The following is a 22213-nucleotide window of genomic DNA, read 5'->3' as shown; positions in this document are numbered from 1 at the left end:
TTAAACAATAAATAGCTCTGAACAGCTACGCTTGGTTTTAGCCTTCAGTTTCATCTATAAAAGATTGCATTGTTGTTAAAAAGGACAAGCCAACATGAAGATCAGCGAGCTGTCCATGGGAGAACAGCTAGCCATTTTGAAGCTGAGAAAAGAGGGAAAAATCAATCAATCAGAGCCATTGCACAAACATTGAGTACAGACAATACAACAATTTGGAATGTCCTGAAAAAGACAGAAACCACTCATGTACTGAGCAACAGACACAGAATATATCAGCCAAGGAAAACAGCAACAGATGATGATAGAAACAAAGCTGTGAAGAAAACCCCCAAAACAACAGTCAAGGACATCACCAATAATCTCCACTGGACAGGGGTGAAGGTATCTCAATCCACCATTCAAAGAAGATTTATATAAAACTTAAATCAGAAATATACAGGCTTTACCACAAGATGCAACCCACTCATTAGAAGTAAAAATCGGAAAGTCAGATTGGAATTCACAAAGAAATACAGAGATGTACCACAAAATTCTGGAACCAAAGTGACAAAAAGGCCAAATTGTGGAGAAATTAGATGTTCATGATCAAAAACATACAAGGTCATCTGTGAAACATGGTGGCGGCTGTGTCATGGTTTGGGCTTTCAGGACTGCTTCTGGAACAGGCTCACTAATCTTTATTGATGATGTAACTCATGATGGTAGCAGCAGAATTAACTCAGAAGTTTACAGGAACATTTTATTTGCCAATTTACAGAGAAATGCATCCAAATTAATCAAGAGCAACTTCATCATGCAGCAAGACAATGATCCAAAACACCGCCAACTCAACAAACGACTTTATCTTAGGGGAAAAAAGAAGGTTTTAGACTGGCCAAATCAATCACCAGACCTTAACCAAATTGAGCAACCCCACCCCAACCAAAAAAAAAAAAAACAATTTGGTGATATCACTGAGTTGTTGGCTTGATGCAACTTTTGCAAGCAAGGGATATGCCATCAGATGCAATCAAATATTAAGTGTATCTGTTCCTATACTTTTGCTCACCTAAAAATTGGATTCTCTGAAGTGTTGGTGTATAGCATGAACAAATGAATTGGCCTTGCCTTTCCAATGGTTTAGGAGGGGACTGTAGCTCACGGTCAGTGAAAGGGAAGAGAAATAACATTTTGCAGATTCTGCAAGGCATACATTTACTTGACGTCAACTGTACATACACAAATACAAATCAGGAAGCAAGGCTTCAGCCACTACCCCTCTGGCCATACCATGCCGTCAACTGCTAAAAATCTTGCATAAGCTGTTAGTTTGATGGATGGACAGACGGATGAGAAAGAGGGGTTGTTTGTATTATAGTAGATACACTGGTAAAATTCCCAGAATATTGTGCCTCATTATTTAAAGAAAGTGTACAATCAGGTAAGATATCAAAAACTATATAAATATGTGAGTATCTGAGGTTAACTAGCAGAGAATTCTACCACTTTGATTAGAGGAGAGCAAGAAAAGACCAACATCCCAACCACCCAAAATAGGCACTATACAGTACCAATGTTGGCATACCTACAATTTAGCATCTGACTATGCCCTAATACATACAAATCACTGCTAGGTGTGATGATCGTTATTCAGAAGACGAGATATATGAATGAACCTAATGAAATGTAGCCAAATACCTATTTGAAAAAACTGGTTTCGGTCAGCTCCATAGAATCTGAACAATGTGAAAGAGAATATGGACAACAGACAACATGGACTTGAAACAGCTGGCTGTTCAACAAAACTAGAAAGTCTCCTTCATTCATGTCACTGGACTGCACAAAGCCACTGATTTTTTGTAGATATTAAAAAAGTGAGTAGAATGACAAAAATTAAAGCAGTGAGAAAGAATTTTAATATAAATAAATTGTCAGTGCTCATCTATTTTGTATTTTCACCTTTAATATGAAATGTGAAATTTAAATTGTGTATATTAACAGAACTTCAGTTACCTCTTTGAACAGAATCAAAATAATTAAATCACTACACAGCTTACTTAGTTGTTTTGTTTTTTTTTTGAAAAATTAATCATTAAGCCAATGTTTAACCAGATCAATGGCATTTGCCCATGCCCACCACCTCCCTCAAAGCACAAACTCTCTCACGTAACAAAAACTATTCTACACCACAAAAAATAATGCAGAAATATACAACAGATATATTTGGATGTATAACATGCCTTAGTGGAAAGAAGATATATTTAGAAGATATTTCTAAAGTAGAAAAACTAGAGTAAAACAAAAATCTTTTAGATTTTGTTTTGTTGCAATATTTTATTTTGACTGCAACTAATTTTACTCATAATTTAAGGTCTTTAAAGTTTTGTACAAAACAAAAAGATACAAAATCAGAAGAATTATTTCAATTCTTAGGAAAAGTATTTGTTGGTTTTTACACATCAGATGTATCATGATGTGCATGTACCTTTCAGGGCTGTAGAACCTATTAAAGCTAAAAACCCATTAACTATCCAAAGAACCCTTCTTCCCTTAGAGTCCAGATATCCATTCATGTAAACAGTGTGTGCCTTGATATGATACAGAATTCTAATAAGCATTCAGTGATGGACAAATATAAAACCTTTACACTTTGATTAGTTTTACACCAACTGAAGGCTGTCTGGTCTCTTCATTTGCACTTATAAGCTTCACAGGTATCCTAATAAGCAAGTATCCTAATAAAATTTTAATATTGCATTACAAAGATCAGGTATGGAAAAATAAGTGTAAAGTGATATTTGCCAGCTTTTAAATAGTTCAGTCTAGGAGGAAGTAGCAAGCGGAGTAGCTGGCATCGTCTTCTTTATAGACTCTTCTAAGGCCTTGTAAACTAGTCTCAGATTCTCCTTGAGTTGTGAAATTTGTTGTTCTGATGTCTCCTTAACCAGGTTGAGTTCTGTCTGTATTTTTTGGAATCTCTCTGAAGCAATATTTTGATCCTGCAAAAGAAGTAATATAAATAAAGAGGGATATGAAAACTGACTGATTGTCCAGGATCAAGCAGTTAATAAAGACGAATGAATGAGAGCATATTCAAAGTAATTTGGTCCAACAATCATTCACTTGATTATTCATTATGAAATAGTCATGATGCATGATGAAACATTGTGGTTTGGATATGCTCCTTATAGTACTTACCATTTTGGCTACATAGAGTTCATTTTTTAAAGTGTCAATTTCCTGTTCCTGACAGGACTCTTTAACCTGGAGCTTGATCTGAGAAGACATAATTATTATAGATATCAGTCTAAACAGAGTGATGTCAATATCACCAGCAGGGTCTCTAACAAGTTCTAAGAATTCATTTAAAAATCTAAAATTAAAAAAAAATGTAAAAAACAAAAAACAAAAACAAAAACAGTGCGCTAACCATCAATTCATATCGTTCCCGATCATGAACCAGTTGACTGCAACCATCCTTTGCTACTGTTGACATGATCTCCTTAACAAGGTGACTAGTTAGTTCCTATACAATGGGCAAACATACAATTCATCAGATGTTCAACAACACACAGGAATATAACCAGTATTTTTATAATATCAAAATAATCAATGAACCAGTTATTCGAATAAACGCTTAGTAGCTTTCATTACTAACAGTCCAAAATGTTAATGCTGCTTATTTTACATTACCCGGTTGTGAGCACTAAGTGCTAGGTTCTGGCACTGATACTGCTGTAGAGCGTCTCTCTCAGTCTGCAAAGCTTCAGCCAGGTGCACATTCTCCAGACATTTTTGAGTGTACTGCTCAGACAGTGCATCCAGCTCCCTCTGAACTGCTGACAACTCCTCACTAACATACACACACCCATAGAACTATTATATAGTAATATTTTGCTTAGTTTAAAAAAAAAAACAAAAAAAAAAACAAAACACACAACTCACTCACTTATGTGTATATATCGGGGGGGGGGGGGTGACACCACCGCTTCATGATGAAAAAGAATACAAGTGGTTGTACAAGGTTTTGTACATTTATTTTAAAATAAAGTACATAAATATGGTATTCAGACCCTTTACTCTGTATTTTTGTAGAGTAGTTTGGCAGGGATCATAGCCTTAAATATTCTTGGTTATGATGCTCCCAGTTCCTGTTGCATTCCCAAAGCATGATGCTACCACCAAATGCTTTACAGTAGGGACTGGAATTTTCCAGGTCATGAGCAGTACCTGGTTTCCTTCTGATCTATTGCTTGGCATTTTAGCAAAATAATTAAATCTCTGTTCATCAGATTATAGAATATTATTTCTCATGAGCCAAGATTCATTTATGTGCCTACTGGCAAATGGCTTCTGTCTTGCCTCTGTACCATAAGGCCTAATTGACGGAATACTACAGAGATTATCTTTCTTCTGATCCCAACACAAGACTTCTGGGAGTGCCATGATAAATGACCATTGGGTTTATCATTACCGCTCCCCTTTTGTATAGCCCTACAAATTGTTCAGAACTTCCATTTAAGACTGATGGAAGCCACAGTATTCTGCAGGACCTTGACGATCGATCCTGAGAATAATCAAAGACAATGACCCTGAGCCCAATTTAGTGTCATAGCAGTTTGACTTTACAAAACTCTGTCAAACCCCACCAGGGTAGAGTATATTTTGCAATAAAAAAAAATAATAATAAAAAAAAAAAAAAATAGAAGAACTTAATCAATTACAACACAGTGCATCTGGAAAGCATTCACAGTGCTTTTCCACATTTTGTTATGTTACAGCTTTATTCCAAAATGGATTAAATTAATTATTTTCCTCAAATTCTTCAAACAATACCCCATAATGACAACTTGAAAGAAGTTTGTTTGAAATCTTTGCAAATTTACTAAAAATAAAAAACAAAAAGGCACATGTACATAAGTAGTCACAGCCTTTGCCGTGAGACTCAAAATTGAGCTCAGGTGTATCCTGTTTCCACTGATCATCCTTGAGATGTTTCTACAACTTGATTGGAGTCTACCTGTGGTAAATTCAGTTGATTGGACATGATTAGACACCTGTCTATATAAGGTCTCACAGTTAACAATGCATGTCAGAGCACAAACCAAGCCATGAAGTCCAAGGAATTGGTATGGCGATCTCCAAGACAGAATTGTATCAAGGCAGAGATCTGGGGAAGGGTACAGAAACATTTCTGCAGCATTGAAGGTCCCAATGAGCACAGTGGCCTCCATCATCCGTAAATGGAAGAAGTTTGGAACCACTAGGACTCTTCCTAGAGCTGGCCTCCTGGCCAAACTAAGCAATCGGGGGAGAAGGGCCTTAGTCAGGGAGGTGACCAAAAACCCCGATGGTCACTCTGACAGAGGTCCAGCATGTCTCTGTGGAGAGAGGAGAACCTTCCAGAAGAACAACCATTTCTGCAGCACTCCACCAATCAGACCTGTATGGTAGAGTGGCCAGATGGAAGCCACTCCTCAGTAAAAGGCACATGACGCCCGCCTGGAGATTGCCAAAAGGCACCTGAGGGACTCTCAGACCAAGACCAAGACAAAGATTGAACTCTTTTTGGCCTGAATGGCAAGCGTCATGTCTGGAGGAAGCCAGGCACCACTCATCACCTGGCCAATACCATCCCTACAGTGAAGCATGGTGGTGGCAGCATCATGCTGTGGGGATGTTTTTCAGGGAAAGCTGAATGCAGCAATGTACAGAGACATTCTTGATGAAAACCTGCTCCAGAGCGCTCTGGACCTCAGACTGGGGTGAAGGTTCATCTTCCAACAGGACAACAACCCTAAGCACACAGCGAAGATAACAAAGGAGTGGCTACAGGACAACTCTGTGAATGCCCTTGAGTGGCTCAGCCAGAGCCCAGACTTGAACCTGATTGAACATCTCTGGAGAGATCTGAAAATGGCTGTGCACCAACGCTCCCCATCCAACCTGATGGAGCTTGAGAGGTCCTGCAAAGAAGAATGGGAGAAACTGCCCAAAAATAGGTGTGCCAAGCTTGTAGCATCATACTCAAAAAGACTTGAGGCTGTAAGTGGTGCCAAAGGTGCATCAACAAAGTATTGAGCAAAGGCTGTGAATAATTATGCACATGTGCTTTTTGGTTTTTTTATTTTTAATAAATTTGCACAGATTTCAGACAAACTTCTTTCACGTTGTCATTAGGGGCTATCGTTTGTAGAATTTTGAGGAAAATAATGAATTTAATCCATTTTGGAATAAGACTAACATAAAATGTGTAAAAAGTGAAGCGTTGTGAATACTTTCAGGATGCAGAGTAAGTGAATTGGTGTGAATACTTTCAAAGTAACAAATACACATACTATCTAAATATATACATGCATATATTATAGCAATGTTGTAGTTGGTACCAATACACATAAATACAGAGGAAAATAGCCATCAAAATTTTATTGTAACTTAAAGATAAACAGAGTAGATGATAATTATAAACATGGTACTGCTAAAAATTTATGTATGTATGTATGGTGTATTGTTCTATTACCTATGACTTTTCATTATCACTTCAATATTTGTGCCACCACTATAGGTCTTCTCCTGACATGCCTTCTGCAGCATTTTCTCCACCTCTAAGCTATAGGCTCTCTTCATGGCTTCAATAACTGTAGACGGTCACAAGAAGAGTTACTCACAAAATCAGGTTTAGAAATGACCATACCTACACAAATAATAGCACACACCAGTGAGACAGGCAGCCACCTCTTCAGTTAGAAGTCTTTCTTTCTCCTCCTGTAACAACTCGTGCTCTTGCTTGTGTTTGAGGAGAAGGACTTCTGTGGCTTTCCTATGAGACTCCTTCAACAATGTGATGCTCTGTTCAAATGCAGCCTTCAGAGAAAGAGCAAAACAAAATAACACATTATGTATTAGGATGAAAACATGTTTTTAAAAAATGCAGTTAGTGAGGTGTTTTCAATTAAAAAAAATTGTGAAATTCTAAAGTGAGGGATAAAATGATAGAACAACCATTATGTTCACCTTGAGTCTCTCCTTGTCCTTTTCATGTTGCTGCTGTAGAGATGTCAGTCTCTCGGATAGCAGGTGCTCCAGTTCATTAATATGACTTTTCAAATTGGTAATAGTTTCTTTCTCAGTGACTTCACTGACCACAGATTTTTCATGAACAGTCATGTTGTTCTGTTCCAACCTCATCTCTTGGTTTTCAGTTTGTATTGCAATAGATTTTTGCATTATTACAGACTGACTCAGCTTCTCTACCAAATAAGCAGTCACGATGTCCATGACTACACTGATCATGGGATATAATGCATTTGTTTTCTTCCAGATACTACACTGCCTTGTTGTCTCAGAAAAAAATTCATTATTGGTAAATAATTCCAATTTAGATGTTACATGATCGATCAGGATCAATTTCTTCTGCATGTGCTCTTTCAGACCTTTCCACATGACATCAATTTGTTCCTCCTCCATTTCACCATCATTTATACCAATAATGTCAGGGTTAGTTGATGTATTGCCTGAATTATCTGGTCTTGAATAACTGCTTAGAGTTAGTGAGTTACTACTGGTACTTTTGTAAATGCTGAGGGCTGAAAGGTACATTTTAACTTCCTCTAGTTTCATCTCGGAACTCTGTAGTAGACAGGCAGCTTCCGCATTCTCCAAGTTATTAGAGGTAGTGTTCTTTAAGGTGTTCACAAAGCTTTCCCAAATGTCATTTTCCAACTGTAGCCTCCTTAACACTTTGGGGTTCATCTGTGCAGTCTCATGCTCGGAGACTGATTCTGGCATCTCATTTCCAGCTAGATGACTGATGGCCTCTAGTAACAATCTAAACACACTGGACCTCTTCTTTAGTGCTTCTTCAACGGACTCTAATCTGTTCTGATGCTGCTGGTCTTTTGTGTGTGCCAATCCTTTACACTGAGGTATATTAGATCCTAGCTCTCTTTCCAACATCTTATTTTTCTCGTCATCCTTCATTATCTTCTGACCATTCTGAACTGCTGATTTCATGAGAAGAGTGTTCTGGGTCTGCAGTTCCTTGCAAGTCAGATTTGAAAGCCATTGTTGGCTCACTACCTCAGAGACTTTCAACTCCAGCACCTGCACACACTGACGGAGTCTGTCAATTATTTCTGGAAATGCTATTTTATATTCACGGTCCATGGTTAAGAAGCCCAGGCCTCTGAGCATAGCCTCTTTAAGCTGCAGATTTTGATGCGTGTCTTTCAGCTTCTCCTCCATTTCTGCTAGCTGGATCTGTGCCTCTTTGAGTTGCCCACAGCTCCTGGACAATTCCAATTCCAAACACTCCACTATGGACTCCAGTTCAGGCTGGTGGCCATTTGGTTTATAGAAGAATTCTGCCTTAAGTTTATCTATCTCTCGGTCTGCTTCAGCTAACTGATTTACCAGTTCCTGATTCCGCTGGTTAAGGGTCTCATTTTGTCTAGTCAGGAAATCAGCTTGCTGAGATAACAGCTTCACCATGGCTTTATCTGAATCAGTATCTTCACTTACGGCCATTGCAGCTCTTTCACTGTCTCTGTTTGCCTGGCACAAAGCAAGTGATCTGAGGCTCTTAATGGGTTTGTCAGAAGTAATTACCTCATGCAACAGATTGCATTCACTCTTTCTTTTAGGTTCATTTGTGAATTCAGAGCTGGACTGGGATAAAGGATGAAGGTCCATCAGGTCATTGATCTGTTGTCTTCTTAGATCTTTCAAATTAACAAGCCCTTTGGTCTCTTGGTACTTGTCAGTCAGACTGAGGTTTTGTTTATTTGGACCCATCTTCTGAGGTCCTGATTCTGTTCCAAGATCACATGTTGGCTCCTGCTTCAATGAGGAATAAAATATTTGGTCAGGTCTGTCCATCTTAATGTAACAATTTCAAAACGTTTTAACTTGAGCATTCTACACAAATAATAACAATCAATTGATACACTTCATTGCCAAACGTTTCTGAACACCTGACCATCACACCCATAAGTGTGCCTTTCCCAAACTGTTGCCACACAGTTGGAAGTACACAATTCTATAGGATGTCTTTGTATGCTGTATTATGATAGTATGTATTACAGTTGCCCTATTCTGGATCTAAGGGGCCTACCTCAAACATGTTCTAGCATGACAATGCCCATATGCACAAACCGAGGTCCATAAAGGCATGGTTTTACAAATGTTGGAGTAGAAGAACTTGAGTGGCCTGAACAAAACCTTGAGCTCAAACCCTCTGAACACCTTTGGGATGTACTGGAATGCTGACTGTGTCCCAGGCCTCGTTACCTGATATCAGTGCCTGACCTCACTAATGCTTTCGTGTCTGAATGGTCAAATCCTCACAGCCATTTTCCAAAAACTAGTGGAAAGCCTTCCCAAAAACTGGAGGAGTAAATGTGGAATGGGATATTCAAAAAGCACATACGGGTATTATGGTCAGGTTTCCACAAACATTTGGCCATATAGTGTTTGTATATACCATGAATTTGACTCAGAAGACAATAATGAATTGTAATCTTACCCCTAAACTCCAGTCTGTGCCATGTCCATGATCTTGTGAGTAGTCCTCATTATCTGATTCTGACTGGATAGTCAGTGCCACCATCTGCTGTTCAAAACAGACACAAAAATAAACATCCACTCAAACTACAATTTTAGCAGATTAATAAACATATAAAATCACTACAATGTCAAAAGAAGCAGCAAAAAGCAGAGCTACGTACAGTTATTAGGTATCACTAAGAATACCTAATACTAGAATACCATAGGCATTTAAATATTTGTTTGTTTTTTTGATTGTTTATATCTATATTATTTTAAATGATTTATTGAACATAATATACAGTCCAAGAAAACATATCTCCACTCACCCTCTTCCTGTAATGTTCTAGATGTTTCTTCAGCTCAACAGAGTCCTCGTGCTGCCATGCTGGGTAAAGTAGTACCCTTTTCTCTTCTCCAATAGTCATCTTCTCCACCTGCAGCCAACATTCTTCAATCTCCCTCATTCTCTCTTGCTGCTGATTCTCCTGTGTAGAGATGCTCCTCTCATCTAGGGGGCATAATGAAGACCCCATCACAATGGCATACCTTTGCCTGCGCTCCTGTCTTCCCCTCCACCTGCTGATGCTCTCCTCTGCATTCTGCTCTACCCTCTCTTGTTCTCTGGCCCCTTCCTGGGTCAACATCTCAGTCCAGCTGGAAGTTTTAGGATGGCCTTGGCACCTCGTATAGTGATCAGAACTCTGTTTTGTATAGCACTCATCATTGACAGGGCTAGACAGAGACATGGATTCTTGCGTAACATCTGGCCCAGAGCGACGGCCCACTCTGGATGGACAATCATCTGGAATGCTGAACAAAATTAAAGTGGATTGAACATTCCTTCTTTCTGGTGCTAAAGTAAATTTAACAGATGTTCTTTGTGACTTGTTTATATGCATTTACCTGGCAACATCTGGTGCACTCTGGTCCTGAATGTTCTTTGTAAGAGCCTGAATCCAGTTTTGTCGCATCCTAGCAGTCACAGTGGCTAACTTGTAGACCAATCCATGAGTCTAGGTGAGTTAATTATTAATTATTATTTAATCATCTATAATAAATGGTTTAATCTATTAATATAAAATACCATATATTATATTATAAATTATTTGGTATACCCATATTTCAAAGCCAAAGTTCCTCTGGTCATGAAGCTCAATAACTCTGTGACAGGAAGTCAGGTCAATTTCTCCTACCAGTTGTGAGGACTTTAAAGAAAAACAATATTGTTATTAAGAACAATCTCTAAATATCGTCTGTTAATATTCTAAAACTACTAAGCATACACAGTGAATTTCTTATGACTTGATTGAAAGGAATATCTGGGAACTTGCCTCCTCTGCTCCAGAGTCAAAGTAATAATGTAGGCTATGAGCAGACAGCACGAACCAGTACTTCCTCCACTGGAGAAAATAGACATCAGCAGATATGTTTGTCATTGTATCATTATATAAACATACATATTATTTATTATACAGTGCTCTCCACTAATATTGGCACCCTTGGTTAATATGAGCAAAGAAGGCTGTGAAAAATTGTCTATTTGTTTAACCTTTTGATCTTCTGTTTAAAAACAAAAAAAAAACAAAAAAAAAAACAAAAAAAACCCATTGCAAATAAAACAGGTTTATCCAAAAACAATTATCTTTGTTAAATATAGGTGTGCCACAATTATTTGCACCCTTTTAGTCAATACTTTGTGCTACCTCCCTTTGCCAAGATAAAAGCTCTGAGTCTGAGTCTAATTTTGCAATCAGTAAAACATTTGTGTGTTGATTTTGATGTACATTTTGGATTATTGTCCTGCTGAAAGATCCAACCACGGCCCATTTTAAGCTTTCTGGCAATGGCAGTCAGGTTTTCATTTAATGTCTGATATTTGAAAGAGGTGATGCACTCTACCAAATAACACATAAAATTGACATTTTGAAGTAATTTTCACAATTTAAATTAACAAAAAAAAAATACAGATCAGTCATATGGAAAAAGTACGTACATCCCTACATTTATCACACCTTCAAATCCATAAAATTGGAATCAGGTGATCAAGATTGGATGCCAGTGATTACAACCTGCTTAGGGAGTGCAGGTGGAACCGGTCTTATTTAGACCTCTCTCAACTCTAATGTCTGGTGTTCCCTTTGTTATTGAGGTGTGTGGTGTCATCATGCCAAGATCTAAAAAGTTCTACAAGGCCTTCAGAAAAATGGCTGTCGATGCCTATGAGTCTGGCAAGGTATTTAAAAAGATCATCATTATTCCACTGTAAGGAAAATCATCTACAAGTGGCACAGATTTCAAACAACTGCCAATTTGCCCATTCCAGCAATTTCAGCCCAAGAGCATTTGATGCAAAAACAAGTCTCTAAGAACCTCAAACTTTTCACAGTATCTGCTAGTAAGTCTTGCAACTGTTGGTGTCAAAGTGCATGCATCTACAATCAGAAAGAGATTGCACAAATTTGACCTGCATGGGAGGCGTGCCAGGAAAAAGCCTTTGCAAGACTACACTTTGCCAATGAGCATATAGGAAAAGACCAGGCCTTTTGGAATAATATGCTCTAGACAGACAAATCAAAGATAGAGATGTTTGGCCACAGTAACAGCAGACATGTTTGGTGCTGACCAAAGAACAGCTTTTCAGGAGAAGCACCTCATACCAACTGTGAAGCACGGTGGTGGAAATGTTATGGTTTGGGGTTGCTTTACTGCTTCAGGGACAGGACAACTTGCATTCATTGATTCAACTATGAATTCTGCAGCATATCAAAAAGTGCTTGACAATAATGTGAGGCCATTTGTCCAAAAGTTTAAGTTGAACTGAAAGTGGACCTTTCGACAGAATAATGATCCTGAGCACACTAGCAAATCCACCAGGGAATCGCTCAAAAATAAGAAATGGAGGGTTATGCAATGGCCTAGTCAAAGCCCGGATTTGAATCCCATTGAAATGTTGTGGGGGGATTTGAAATGGGCAGTACATACTGTATATACTAAAAGAATATTGCATTTAAAAGTGGTCAAAAATTCCAGCTAGCTTGTGTCAGAGACTGGTGGACAATTATGCAAAATGCTTACAAGAAATTCTTTCTGCTAAAGGGGCAATACTAGCTTCTGAAGACAAAGGTGTACTTACTTTTTCCACAGAGGAATATCACATCTATTGATATTTCAATAGAAATATTTATATTTCTAAATTTCTAAGATATTGATATGAATAAATGATTTTTAAAAATAATAATAATAATAAATAAATAAAAGATATTTTCCTTGTGGTTTTGTTCAAGTATATCAACTTTATTAATAGTCCCTGTTTCAAAGATGAGTAAAGCTTGTTTCAAAGCTTGTCCAAATATGTCAAAAAAGACAATTTCCATGGTGTATACTTATTTTTTCACATAAATGTATATAATGATATTAATTGCATAACTCTACTTCCCCATATAAAACTAATCCAGCATAATTACGTTTTTTTTCATACTTGTTTATAAGAAGATTCCCTCAAGTGATCCCCAAGAAGCCAAAATACCAAGTACTCACCTGATCATGGTCATCTATGAACAGCCACCCTTTTTTGAAGTTCAAAAGGTCTGGCTATAAAAACAAATCAATTCAACATGGGCTTTAACAAAGCATTCATGAATATAGACAAAACTGTATGCTTTATCGTTCATCAGGTTGAAAAATACTTTACTTCAGCTTCAAAGTGAATCCAACCATGCATGCATATATATATATATATATATATATACACCCTCACTCACCTTCATGGAAGACTCTGAAGCTTTGACTTCCACTGTCTGCGGTCTTCTCAGAGGATGAATGTTGCTTTGTGGGGCTTCCAACAGTCCTACGGGCTTCTCCTGCACATTAATACAACAAATATATTTATATACACCCATAGATTAGTTTTATGTCAATTGTTAATTGAATGTGTTATGATTCAATTTTTAAAAAAATAAAAATAAAAAAATAAACTGTATGGATTGTTTTTCTTAGTTCAGTTTTTTTTTTCCCTCTGGAAATGGAGGAAATTCAACTATTCAAGTGGGCTAGCCCCAAAACGCTGATATGTAAAAAGAAGGGCAGTTTTGCCATTGCCAATGTCCTACCAACAACTACAAACAGACACAAACTGCCTATACAACCTAATATATACTTCAGAACATGCTGTGCAATAAATGCATTCCCTGTTTTAACACAACCAATTAACATAACCAAGTAGGAACTATAGCACCAGAGTGAAACTTTATTTTTTTCAAAAACATCTGCATACACATTTGAATTCTGTTGTTGCAGAAAAAGCAACACCAGTAATGGAAAAATTAACTGGTGTCTTCATTTTTAAAATAAATCACGTTACAAGGCATAAGAAACAATGTCCACATTGTACAAAATTCACTAATGCTAATGTTAGTATTAGTTTCAAATTGGATTGCACCATTACTCTTATTTATATGCTGATGTATTCCGTGTTCCTATTTTCTCACATTTGAATAAATATGATGTTTGACACTGTTGTTATGTAATTGTTATGAGTAAAGGTACAAATCTGACTGAGTAATCTGGGAATCCAACATGAACAAAAAAGTACAGGCGACCCATGAGCAATGGAACAAGCAAAATATTCCAGCAGATATTATAAACAGGGAGCAGGGGAACATGGTCACATGCCTGGAATTCCCGTGCATAATCATGTGAACTACCATCTACTCAAACACAACAAACACATTCAAGTATCGACGTTGCCTGAGGCCATTTGACTCATTAGTCTCACAATATACATGCCAGCCTAATTAAGGGTCTGTTGATGCGGATGACGCTAGGAATCGTCAATGGTACTTACATACGTGCAAACTTGCACATCTTTGGCTTCCTACTATCAAACCACAGTATGCTTCCTCCCTACAAACACCTGGTTTTATGAGTTATGGCCCCAGGATAAACAGCTCAAACCAGCTGTGCTTTGGTTTCAGGGCAGCAAAGCAAAATGACTCAAGTTCAGCTAGACTGAAAAGGTGATGATTTGATATTGACATTTGAATACAGAGTCTGTAAGGCACAGCTGAAGTCCCCATGTTTAGCTGCTCTTACAAAATTTTTACATGTTTCTAACACAAATAAAAGACTTCACATGGTGCAAAAATAAACCTGTATAAAACCTCTTTCTTCCGTACTTACTAAAGAAAACCTAATAGAAAATTGCAGTCACTAACCCAGAATTCGCATCTCCTTCTAGTACGTAGACATTAGGCATGAAAAGTTGCCAAAGTTTATCTTTTACAAGGATAATGGTAACCCCACTTTTGTTGCTCCCAATTTGATTTTCCAATATATGATCATGCCATTTAAAAAAAAAAAAAGGCCCGAATGCATTTTGTACAATTATTCATTAAAATTTTATATCATTTGTGTGTGTTTGTGTATAAACATATATACTCGGCAAAAAAAAGAAACATCTCTTTTTCAGGAGACTATATTTTAAAAAGATATAGCATCTCAAAAAATTTTAATATCGTGGAAAAGTACATTTTTAAAATTTAATTCACAAATGGAACTTTTATTTATTCTAGATTCATTACACATGAAGTGAAATATTTAAAGCCTTTTTTGTTTTAATCTTGATGATCACGGCTTACAGCTCATGGAAATCAAAAATCCAGTGTCTGAAAATATTAGAATAAAGAATTTATAATACAGAAATGTTGACCTGAGAAGAGCTCTAATCAGATAATTAACTGAAAACACCTGCAAAGGTTTCCTAAACCTTTAATCACTCAGTCTTTAATCTCTCAGTTCAGTACACACAACCAGTCATGGACCGAGATAGAAGTAAATCTACATCTATCTCTCTCTCTCTCACACACACACACATACATTTTATATATTATATATATTATATATATATTATATATATATATATATATATATATATATATATATATATGAATGAATGAATGAATGAATGAGAGAGAGAGAGATATTATTGATGATAAACCTGACACAATGCTTATCGTATATTTGATCTACATTAAAAGTCCAGTTTGGTAAAACCACAATTACTTATTTGGTTAGGAAAGTTGGAATTGTTCAAGGCAGTTCATCATAGCTACAGGAGCCACCATTTTAGCAGCATTAAATAAATCTACGCATTAGTCTTATTAGTAAATTGTAATTTGCAGCTCCCCTGAGAGCAGCTGTGTCCTTCACTGTGTTTCCTGAGTGACAGTGGTAGCTGGTTCTTTCTTTGTCCTTACAATTGTACGTAGTAATTAACACAGTCATGATAAAATTTTAATTCATCACAATCTTCAAGTCACCTTAAGCAACTGGTTACTTAACCTACACACCATGGTACAGTTGGTCTGGAAATGATAGTTATATTTAACATTAAAATTATATTGTCAGTCACTGGTTCTTGTAGTGACAAACAATAGTCATGTCCCTGAGACATAGGCTGCACTGGATTTTAAATTGCCCACACATTACCATGTTCTGGATGTGGCCAGTTTGACTTCTACTGGTGCACTGTGGACACATTTTACACTGCTTTTCATTTGCAGTAGTCCAACACTCATCCGCAGTCATGCTGTGATAAACAGAAAGAAAGAGAGGGATAGTGAGAAAGAGACAAGCAAAAGATCACAAAACTGAAGAAGCTTCACATGCAGGTCTAAAGTCACTCTAATTAAAAGACCTCATCAATGATCATATGTAACCAAAGCAGGTTGGTCTTTGCCATGCCATAAAATGTGTTCCCTTTACAGAAGTTGGTCTGGCAAAGATAAAACACATCAGTCATGTATATACAGTAGTTTGAAAGTTTGGGATTTTCTATGTGCATATGTGAAGCAGAAAGTGTTTAAATCAGATGTCAAAACACTTCTTAAAATATGTAATGAAGGAATAAAAATGACTAAACGTGCTCTTGTTGAAACGTCAGTGTAAATTAGGGATTTTATGGATTAGATTAAGTCTACTGGTATATATGTGGGGTAAAAAAGCAAACATGTAAAATCTCAACCTTGGGGCCCTTCAGATGCCGATAGGATCACAGGAGATTTTCTCTTGCTATTATGGAGTTTACATATAAAATATTTTGATAATAATAATTGAAATTGGTTTTAAACATGCCTAATATTTTATTGGCTAAGGCTATCTATTTAATTTGGAGCATCTAAGCATAATTTTACACCAGACCTTAGTGGCACCTTGTCCCTTACAATGAGTTCCAAAAAAAGGTTGAGAACCCCTACTTGTTTCTAATTATTTCTTATTCGTTATCGTCCCAGAAACACAACAAGACTGATGATGGCCAATCTTTAGTGACACTGGCTTACATTTACCAGCTTTTGGAGATTAGCCCTTAAGGAAATTTGCAAGCAGTCTGACTGCTAATGGTGGGGTAAAGGCCTTTGATCTGGTGCTCTGCATAAGCTGTGGTGCAAGTAAAAGGTTGCAACTGCATCAAAGCCATCTGCTGTCCCTTGTTGCAAAACCGTCTTTACTTTAAGTGAAGGCTTATCCTTGGCCCAGCAAGTACACACGGATGCAGAAAAGGAACAATCTCTTAAATAGCTCTGCAACCATTCTGCAGGCATCACGGCATTATGTAGCTTTACCTGCACTTGATGAAGCAAGTATCCTTGCAGTTCTTATCTTGTTGCATTCCAGCTTGGGGTTGTCCAATATTTTCTTGATCTCGCATCATATGCTTCGCTAAAGATGAGGCCTTAGGATGTTTTTTAGCACAGCTCTCTGCATGATGCTCTTGCCAGTGTAGAGAGTGGGAAGCACTGCTGTTGAGAGGCAAATCAGATGGAGACAGGTCACGGGTCACAGCTCTCCATGGCTCAGGGCTGTGGAGCGAGGTCGAATGACGCTGAAAGGGCAACTGAAGGACTGATCCACCCTCAGCTTGATGTGTGTCTAAACTGAAGGTCTCCTGCTTAATGTCCGGAGTCTTCAACTTTCCTATGGAGAGATAAGTCTTGGATTCATATGATGTAAAAAGAAGATTTTCACTTTGACCATGCAACACACAAAAAAATAACAGTTAGTTGTAATTTATATTATCCACATACAGGTACAATATACATTTTGTCAGGGTTCTGTTGTAGATAACTGCAGGTAGTGCTGTAACAGCCCACTATTGTATAAACATGGCGTGTCAAGAGCCAATATGTGACCCACAATCAAAACAGCATCTGTAAAGAGCAGTTTGTTACAGAAGTTTCCTATATGCCACACTCCATAAAGAAGATCCTCAAAGTCTGAACTGGCCCTGCATTTCTCTAATGAGAAGCCCTGGAGGAAAAGTCTACAGAGGAAGGCTTTCTTCTTGTCCAAATCACATCCTGTCTGGCTTTCTAGGAGACTGGCTTGACTATGAGTGGGAAGTGCAATCTGGTACCGTTTTGTAAAATAACATTCAATCTATGATGGTTAATTAGACAAGACTACTTGATTTATAATAATGAGAACTGAAAGCATCCTATATACCAACTGCATTTCCCATTCTTTTTGTAAGCACTCTGTTTATGGAATATGTATATAAGAATTTAAGTAAAAATCACAAAGAAACCTCATGAAAAGAAAGAAAAATCAAATTCCAGTAATCTTCCTTGGACAGTTACCAGTGCTTTGGTTTTGCTTAACTGAAATCCTTTATATTAAACACATTTATAAATATTTTTTAAAAAAATAATAAATAAATAAATAAATAAATAAAAATTTTAAAAAACACACAAATGTCTACTTGCCGATTCCTTGTGTTGCGCACTTGTCTGAACTAGGGGAATCAGCATCAGCAGTGGTGACATTCACCTCCCAACCAATGTTCATATTCTCAGTTTCTTCACTTGGTTCATCTACCTCCTTTGGGTTACATAGTTCATGGTCTTCTACTGCTTTTGTGTTTGCAGCTGCAACGCTACACACAGATTTCATTGCAGATGCTTCCTCCTAAGAAACAGATACAGTGTAACTAGATTACAGGTCTTATTGCCATCTAAAGGAACCACACACAAAGTGTAAGCACATTCATAACATGAAATTAAACATTTAAACACTTTTTATAGACTAATTATTGCTGACAAGGTTGTTCAGCTCACGGCAACTGATCTATACAGTCAGGTCCATAAGCACTTGAACATTGACAATGTTATTGTTATTTTAGCTGTTTACCACAGTATATTGGTGTTTAAATTAAATAATGAGTATGAGCTCAAAGGCAGACAGGTGAACTGCAGGAATTACGGCAGTAATTGGACAATTGACTTCTCAGCTGCTCCATGTCCAGGTGTGCCTTATTCCCTCATCATTTCCCACGCAAATAATCAGATAAAAGGTCTAGAGTTGATTTTAAGTGTGGCATTATACATAGATATACAGTAAAGCTGTACTGTAGTAACTGTAGAACAACTTGTCACCTGTGAAGGAACAGGTGAACTGCTTCCTTTTTTCCTTCGCCTTTGTTCATTGATCTGTCTGAAAACTAGAAGCTGCTCACACCAACTGTAAAAAGATTCACATCCACAGAAGGGCTTCATAAAAATTACAGCTGTAATAATAATAATAATAATAATACCATTGTAGAAGTTTGACTGCCCCCACGTACTACAAACTGATTTAACCCTTCATAAGGCCGGTCATTCATACATCACAGGATTTGTTCCCCCTAAATCTTATCTTCCTAAAACTGTCAATATCAGCTATTATGAGCTATTTAAAAGTATTTGCATTCATTCATGTAATCCAAACTGTGCTACACTTATACTTTATTTGCTTCTAGGGCCACAAGGATTAGCTGGCAAAATCGATAATGTGCACTATGACAATATTTGATTTTCACTTCTCCACAACAAAAATGCTCTAAGAGGCAAAACTTCATGTATAATTTAGGGGTAGGCTATATGAATACAAACATCACTGAAACATGGAAATAATCAATAACGTATGCAATTGTTTAAAGATAGACCCAGAATAAATAATATGATAAATTAAAAATGAGAAACAAATTGTTAATATCGAAAGCAAAACAAAGCCCACTTGCTTTGTGTGACAATGGCGTTTATCAGATAATCAGTGCCATATTTACTAAATTTTACTGGCTGAATGTTTATGCAACTTTTTAAAAGAGTTAAGCTCTCACACTGTATTGTTCTACTCATCACTAACCCATTGATGATCTCTTTGCTGTCTCCACGGATGTAAATCTCTTGGTCTGGAGTGATGATGCACAGTGTGTTTTTCTGTCCTGTCCTTCCCTCGGCATCAATCACATCAGTGCACTGATGCAAGTTCACAGATCCTTGGGGAATTGTACTAGGCTGGAACACAATTATATTCTATCTTCATAGTAATTCATTTGGCAAACAAAGTAACTTTATCCAAAATGACTTTAAAATGATACAGAATATAATTCAAGCAAGTAACTGTTAACAGAGCAGACAGGGACACAAATGCTTCCAGTCACTTTTGTAATTTGACCAGAAAAAAGTGAGAGATGGTTGTAGGATGAACAAACAGCTACAACTAAACATAATGATTGGAATAAATGCTAGTATTCTGCCATGCTATTTGTCAAAGTAAATTAAATAACCATAGCTGGCAAAGACAGACCAGAGAGCACAGTAAGTGTCCAGCCAGAACTGAGCCAGATAGCTATCAGACCTATAACATTGCTTGATTACAGAAATCTGGGTAAAATGTGTGGCACAGACTACAAGCATGAGTTATAGTTCATGATAGAGCACTTAAAGCGGCCGCACATCTGGCTACAATATGCACAAGAGTCTCATAAATCAGCACCACAGCACAGTCTGATGTATTACTGTTCATCTGGTTAGTTTGTTTGTTTGTGAGCGTCTCTTACCAACTCATCAAGAGCAAATTCTAGGCAGCCGTGCTCATACAGGATGAAAAAGCGACGCTGCCATTTCTGAGAGTGGCAAAAAAAAAAAAAAAAAAGGATAAACACATTATGTTAATAGACTGCCTAGACACAAATTCAAACAACAACAACTAAATTCAATCCTATGTTGTTTTGTCTATAAGCAGCAACAGACATTTGTGAAGCTCTGCACAATTATGGTTTGATACCCTGGACCGCTGCATCGGATTGTCAAAGTCCAAGCCTTCAGGCGCGAGGCAGAGCCAACTCGCATAGATGGGTTTCACCTGTTAGCAATGAATAGAGAGCTCATAGGAATGATAAAAGTCTCAAGCAAACAAATAATTTAAGGCAAATATTACAACAACAAATGCAAACTTCCTGCACTCTCAGCAAAAAGTACAAAACTGTGCCTTTCCTTCACGTTGACATGTACCTGTATCTTTTGTACATTTTAGTTGTACAAAACATATTTTACTTGTACAATGTGGAAACAGTGTAGCTGTTTTAAAAAAAAAATTATTTATGGTATATAATTGGACATAAATCACCTTTTAATGTAAAGTTTTAAAGACTTGCACCTTTCTGTTTAAACATAGACATTAAAAAGGTACAAATGGAAAGGAATAAAGTCAAAGAAACTTCAATATCACCTTTTTTTTTAATGTGAGTGTCTCTAAGCTTCAACGAATCCACTTTGAGAACCTTTAAACAACTGATATTTAGCAATGTATTATTAAAACGACTTTTTAAGCCTATAATGGGATACATTGTGAACAGATTAGTAGTGCATTATGCAGTTCTAGCCCTTGTGTTTTTATTTTCCAGACACTTTCTCCACAGATTACGAATGACAAATGACAGCATACAGAAATACAAAATATTATTACCAAATACAATAATTACAAGTTATACTCTGGTACTCTACATGGGCAATATTTTCTTTACAATTAGGGGCTTACAGAAACAATTTGGAACACAAATATAATTTGACACCAGGACCCAAAGTTTGTTTTGCTGCCAATATACCCATAAAAGTAAGCAAATAGGTAACAATCCGAAACGTTAATATTTTCTAATTATTTCTCTAAGTAAGACAAGCCTGACAAGTAAGACAGTAAGACAAGTTTTCGAAATATATTGTCGTCTGGGTTTAAATAACTGCATTACAAGCTTTATTATCAGCAGTTGATGACATTTGAGAACTTTTAATTAGCATAATGTTAAAGCGGTCATTAGTTTACCTGCTCCATTTCCTCGCGCATCATCACGTGCAGCTCGCGAGATTTGAAGCAGTTCTGGCATCTGTTTTGGTCGAACACGTTCGCCTGAAACTTCTTACACCAAACCTCCATTTTCAACACGGACATATTTCTCCCTACTTCTGTTTCAGTTAACAAGCTGTTGGTCTCTCCCGAGCTTCTCACTGCCCATGTTACATCCATTTAAAGCGGGAGTGGAGAGGGCTGTTTCCTCACTGTGACCGGGGGAGGCGACACTGATGAGCAAAACATAGCGTGAGTCAACAACAGCTCACCACCAAGCGGCATAGAAACACCTCTGCTGGGGGAAAAATACAAAACAATAGAAACAATCACTGAAATTCTAATGGTTTCCACTACAAATACCATTACAAGCCATCAGCTCATCATTACCGTTATTGGTCCTTAATGGTATCCACTAAACATAACATACCATAAATAACCAGAGGGACCATTACGGTTTCCATTAAAACCGATACAATTCCCATTACAACCATTTAAACAATCGCGAATTCTATGAGGATTTCTATTGGGG

At 37.2% G+C, this 22213-nt stretch overlaps 1 protein-coding gene across 5 annotated transcripts; it reads right to left on the bottom strand.

Annotated features, from left to right (window-relative positions):
* Positions 1-1523: 1523 nt before the first annotated feature.
* LOC108255917 (myosin phosphatase Rho-interacting protein) lies at positions 1524-21936 on the bottom strand. Of its 5 annotated transcripts, none has more exons than XM_017452287.3 (22): positions 21661-21933; positions 20626-20703; positions 20399-20464; positions 19702-19853; positions 18954-19038; positions 18285-18486; positions 17145-17496; positions 16012-16111; positions 13287-13385; positions 13063-13116; positions 10857-10925; positions 10641-10730; positions 10429-10538; positions 9852-10335; positions 9503-9589; positions 6994-8817; positions 6696-6843; positions 6500-6617; positions 3673-3832; positions 3410-3505; positions 3178-3255; positions 1524-2978 (listed from the first exon to the last, which is right to left on the bottom strand). In XM_017452287.3, exons 1-22 carry the CDS (start codon positions 21859-21861, stop codon positions 2802-2804), a joined length of 4830 nt encoding a protein of 1609 aa, XP_017307776.2. In that variant the 5' UTR covers positions 21862-21933; the 3' UTR covers positions 1524-2801. The 5 variants fall into 5 exon arrangements, with proteins under 5 accessions (XP_017307776.2, XP_017307784.2, XP_017307792.2 ...); XM_017452295.3 differs by having other exon boundaries at positions 6994-8814; XM_017452303.3 differs by having other exon boundaries at positions 9503-9586.
* Between the last annotated feature and the right edge of the window lie 277 nt (positions 21937-22213).

Source organism: Ictalurus punctatus, chromosome 2, assembly GCF_001660625.3.
Source record: "Ictalurus punctatus breed USDA103 chromosome 2, Coco_2.0, whole genome shotgun sequence".
NCBI lineage: Eukaryota > Metazoa > Chordata > Actinopteri > Siluriformes > Ictaluridae > Ictalurus > Ictalurus punctatus.
The sequence above is the reverse complement of the archived record's forward strand: the minus strand, read 5'-3'. Positions and strand labels throughout refer to the sequence as shown.

Excerpts from the sequence above, each read along its gene's own strand:
- LOC108255917 (XM_017452287.3), bottom strand. The coding sequence starts at position 21,861 with ATGGATGTAACATGGGCAGTGAGAAGCTCGGGAGAGACCAACAGCTTG. Across the intron at positions 20,704-21,660 it reads TGCGCGAGGAAATGGAGCAG|GTGAAACCCATCTATGCGAG; the intron begins GTAAACTAATGA and ends CATTGCTAACAG. Across the intron at positions 3,256-3,409 it reads GGGAACGATATGAATTGATG|ATCAAGCTCCAGGTTAAAGA; the intron begins GTTAGCGCACTG and ends ATGTCTTCTCAG.